This window comes from Miscanthus floridulus, chromosome 13 (assembly GCF_019320115.1).
Source record: "Miscanthus floridulus cultivar M001 chromosome 13, ASM1932011v1, whole genome shotgun sequence".
NCBI classification, from domain to species: Eukaryota; Viridiplantae; Streptophyta; class Magnoliopsida; order Poales; family Poaceae; genus Miscanthus; species Miscanthus floridulus.
The window spans coordinates 60,359,170-60,364,133 of NC_089592.1; the positions used below are offsets into that span (position 1 = coordinate 60,359,170).

The window sequence follows — 4,964 nt, forward strand, 5'->3', positions numbered from 1 at the left end:
GATCATTGCTACTTTGCTAGCATATTGCAGCCTTGGGCAGCAGCAGCGTTATGGATCATCTCTGTTCAACTTGTTGTCTATTCTGTCCAAAACCTAGGCCTCCAGCTCCACCTACCATTTCTGAATCAGTAGCAATTACAGTGAACTAAGGACCCTTGTTTGGAATGCAGAAAATTTCCTCATTTTCATATGAACTGATCCGGTTGCAAAATTGCTGCAGAAGTGCTATGAAACCCCTCTGCGGTCACAAGGCGCTCACTTAAATAAATCTCATGCAACACATCTCAGTATATTTACAGAAGCAAGAGATCATCTGCATGTCCATAAAGACACAAAATCTTTACTACCACTGGTCCATGAAGAAACACAAAATTTTTACTACCACTGCAGTATTGAGCATGTCAAAGGCTATGCCATGACACCTACATAACAATGCCCTTCAACTCTGGAGCCTGTATGCTAAAATCCATACAGCATGAATAGCAGAGCATCATAACTTGAATGGAGCCTGTAATCCTATTGACATTCAGAGACAACGCACGTCTGTTTCTCAAGTTGAATAATACAATGGGGCACGGCAAAACCATTCAAGAAGAGCCTGAAACCAGTGGGTCACAGCCCTCTTGTAAGCAGCGTGCTGCAAAAGCTATATAGCGGCTAGGCTAGCACTACATATTTGGGTACAGCCCTAGCCAAACAAAATTATACTCAAGCTTACGAACATCTTATAGTCTCATCTCATTGTATCTTCCTATCCTCCTGCCTCATCCAGATGCAAAAGAAGATATTATCCAGCTTTCGTGTTGATGGGTAGGCGCTCACGGAGTAGTAGTTTATGGACAGCAATCAGAGTAAGATCTGCAGTTTTGTGCTGGGACACACTTCGCTACTGAAGCTGATGTTCCTGGGCTGGCCAAGGCGCACAGGCTCTGTGCCGTTGTTGCTTGCTGGGGTGATGTCTGTGGATGAAGATTTGGTTGGAGCACTAGCACTGCCTACGGTGTCACTGCTCTCTAGCGGACTCTTTGATGTCGGGTATGGCTCAACACTAGTTACTCTGCAGAGAGAACAAGGGTGTGAGGAATGAAGATTAGTCCTGACACAGGGATCGATCGGATGTTGATGATAACAAGTTTGAGCAAAGCATAGGAAGTATAACAAGACACAATTGTTACCTCTCCTTTCGCTTCTCCAAGAATCGGGCAAGAGATGCTTTCCGAGCTTGAGGGACAGCTAGAACAAACAAAAACATGGATAAATCAGATGTGTTGTACGAATCATTACAGCAGTAGCTAATTATTAGTTACTCCTGTATCTTAATACACATCCAGTGGAAACTGCAAGCAAGTGATAACCATACCTCTTGGCGTAACAGCTGCAGCACTTGTAGTTGCCAATGGCTGAGATGAGGTTGCCTGGCTGATAGGAGCAGTGACTGGCGGTTGAACAGCAGGTTTCGAACCGCAGGCCTCTGTAGTACAGTGAGATGTGCTCCTAGAGAGAGTCACAACTTGTGGCACGATGGCGATTGGACTTGAAGTGCTTGATAAATGAGGCACGCAAGGCTCCGATTTCTGAATTACAATCTGCCTAGCAGGGAAAACCTCAGGCACGTTGACCTTTGCAGGGGCAGAAATAGGGGAATCCGATTTGTGGGACGCACTTGGCGGGCTAGGAATAGATGCCTTGCTGGCTAACATCATAAGTTCTTTAGCCTGTCATAGTTGAAACACAACAATCAGCAAATGTACCGACGAAACTGCTGTGGTGACATCCAATCCAAGTGTTCCATTCATAGCAAAGGTAACATACCTTCTCTACCGGGACGTTATCAAAAACATTCACCGAACCGTTGTAGAATATTGTCAGCTGCGTTGAGGTCTGATTCCGGGAGTTCCTAAGGAAGTCGGTCAACCATCAATTTGTGAGCTCAAAAACCATATTATATCCCAATAATTATGAGTGCAGAAACCATGTCCAGAGAAACTTATCAATACCTTGCGCCGTACACGCCGACTGTAGAGCCACCAAACCCGTTGCTCATGGTGAAAGGCTGCTGATTCTTAGAGGGGACATCGGTGCCATTGTGGAAGCTCTGCGACCTGACCATCAGATTGGCCTGATTGAATGGCGCAGGGTGGCGTACCGACAGCGGCTGCACTAGCCTGGATCCACCAGGGAGATGATGAAGCGCCGCCGTGCTGTAATCCATCCCTTGCAAGCGCTGGCCGCCGTGCGCTGCAGCAGGATAATGCTGTGCCGTGACCTGGCTGCTGCTGAGCCCGAACTGCCTCTGCAGAAACCAAGTGAACACTTCAGACTACCGAGCTTCTGTGTCCAGCAAGCACCTCAGTCGCAGAAGCAGGACGGTGACCGCGAGCTCGGGGGAGTGGCGTGCCTGCTGGTGCTGGGAGATCACAGGCAAGGAGGTCAGCTTCTTGATGCCGTCGAAGGCGTCTCCGGCCGGCCGGAACCCGGAGATCGAGAACTCCTCAGAGCCCTCCTCCCTCGCCGTCATGAAGGACATGAACGCCGGTGCGGCGCCGGAGTTCGCCGGGAACTGCCACTGCGTCGCCGCCGGGTCATCTGTAGCACCGAAATCTATCTCAGAGAAATTCGCAGTACAGCGCAGGTCAAATCTGACGCGCGGCACCAGCGGCGTCACGTTCACATGACGCAGTGGACCAAAGAATACGAAATTAATTTACTATATAATACAAGAGCCAGTAAATCTTGGTTGCGACCACGAGAGGAAATAAATTCTCTCTGACTTGTTGAAGAACTAAATAATCCTCAAGCTCGCCGCAAATAACGGCGAATCAGACGGCCCACACGCCGAATCGTTACTACAAGGAACGCGTCGCCGTCGCTCGCATACTACGGTTAGGTTAATCACGCTTTCAGGGCATGGAGAGAGAGAGGTTAGCACTTACCTGCTGGCTCCGTTCGGCTCTCCTCCACCACCACCTCGACGCCGCCCTTCCCCGCCCTGTCAATCACACCCAGGAAATCCCTCTCCATGGAAGCAAAGCAAAGCAACCACCGGAGCGGAGCCGGCGAAAGAAATCCCTTCCGCGTCGCCTCGTCCCAAGAATCTTCTCCCCTGCTCCAGTGGCGGTGCCGAAAAGAAGAAGAAGAAGAAGAAGAAGCGGCACCGCAGCTCGGATTCCGTAACCTTTCTCTCCCTCCTCAGCTCGCTGCTTTCCCTTTCCTCTCTCTCTAAACCACTTTCTCCCGCTCGCTTATTTATCCGCGAGATTTAGGAAGGAGGGGATGCGGAGGAGGAAGAAAGCCGCGATGATTAGCTGCTTAATTAACCAGCTCATTAATTAACGACATGGGGTGCGCCGGGTGGCGGTGGGCCCCGCCACGGCGACCGGCTACCGGCGAGGCGAGGCCCCCACGTGGTACGTACGCCACACGGGGCGCGCACCTCCGCTGAACCTCACGCATCCGATGACACGCGGGCTCCGCCTCTCGTGGGGCCGGCACGTCGGCGGGCGCTGGCGATCGCGCGCCGCTGCCTCGTGCTCGTGCCGCGTCTGGCTGTTTGCGCCGCCGTGGCGTGGGGACCGCCCACGTGCGGAGGGATCCGGCACGTGCCCCCAGCGAGCCACACCCACACAAGCCGAATTGCCCCGCGCGCGCGGGGTCACGACTCACGAGGGACGAAGCGTGGGCCCCACGAGGGAATGCGGGATTCCCTGCGCGCCTGCACGCCTCTCGGTGGGGCGGTGGAGCCCACGTGGCGTGCGCGCGCATCGAGGGTATTATAGTAATACACTTCATTTAGCATTAAAAATTATGCTCTTGTTTAGTTCCACCTCAACTTCGAAAAAGTTGCTACAGTACCTGTCACATCGAATGTTTGTGGCATGTGCATGGAGCATTAAATGTATAACAAGCTTTTTCACACCTCCAAATAAGGGTTATCTTGTACCATGTTGAGTTAAATACTTAGAGCTTATTTTCTAGATCAAATACTAGGTTTATAAGCCCACAAATATGTCATATGCTACCACTAGATCAAGTCAAGCATAGAAGCAACAGTGGTACCATACAATCATCAAATTCATTTGATTTTCATGAATGAGCCTATTAAATGTGAAAGATGACTAGATGCACTAATCATGTCCTTAGTAAGGATGTATGTCATGCCAATCAACTTTTACATTAGATTGCTCGAAGGAGAGTCATGTCATATAAGTGGGGATGCATCAACATATATTTGAGAAATTCAATATGTTCAACTCATTCCTTAGCTTACAAAACCTTTTCTCATCTAATGGTTTGGTGAATATATCAGCAAGTTGATCTTTGGTGCCCACACTCTTAATGTAAATGTCTCCTTTTTGTTGGTGAACTCTTATAAAATAGTGGCGAACATTAATGTGCTTTGTTCTTACATGTTGAATCGAATTGTTGGTTAACTTGATTGCACTCTCATTGTCATATAGCAATGGTACTTTCTTGAACTTGATTCTAAAGTCATTCAAGGTGGCCTCCATTCAAAGTATTTATTCACAACAACTACCGACGGATATATATTCGGCTTTGGCGGTTGATAATGCAACACTATTTTGCTTCTTTGATGACCATAAAACAAGTGATCTTCTCAATAATTGATATGTGCCCAAGGTGCTCTTCCTTTTAACCTTGCATCTCACATAATCCAAGTTGGAGTAACCAACTAGCTCAAACTTTGCTCCTTTGGGATACCACAAACCAACATTTTGTGTATGCTTCAAGTACCTTAATATTCTCTTTGTAGCCTTCAAATAACTTTCTCTTATTGAGGCTTAAAATCTAGCACACATGCATACACTAAACATGACATCCGCCCTTGATGCGGTCATATAGAGTAGGCTTTCAATCATAGACCGATACAATTTTTGACCCACTATATTGCCACTTGCATCACTATCCAAGTTGCCATTTGTTTCCATTGGTGTACTAATGGCTTG

The 4,964-nt window shown here is 48.4% G+C and overlaps 1 protein-coding gene across 1 annotated transcript; it reads right to left on the minus strand.

The window, feature by feature from the left end:
* Nucleotides 1-307: 307 nt before the first annotated feature.
* Nucleotides 308-3,304, minus strand: LOC136500332 (protein TIFY 6a-like). The gene is made up of 7 exons (XM_066495668.1): nucleotides 2,934-3,304; nucleotides 2,399-2,586; nucleotides 1,998-2,293; nucleotides 1,813-1,897; nucleotides 1,361-1,715; nucleotides 1,176-1,233; nucleotides 308-1,057 (listed from the first exon to the last, which is right to left on the minus strand). The coding sequence occupies exons 1-7, from the start codon at nucleotides 3,019-3,021 to the stop codon at nucleotides 847-849; spliced, it is 1,281 nt and encodes a 426-aa protein (XP_066351765.1). The 5' UTR covers nucleotides 3,022-3,304; the 3' UTR covers nucleotides 308-846.
* Between the last annotated feature and the right edge of the window lie 1,660 nt (nucleotides 3,305-4,964).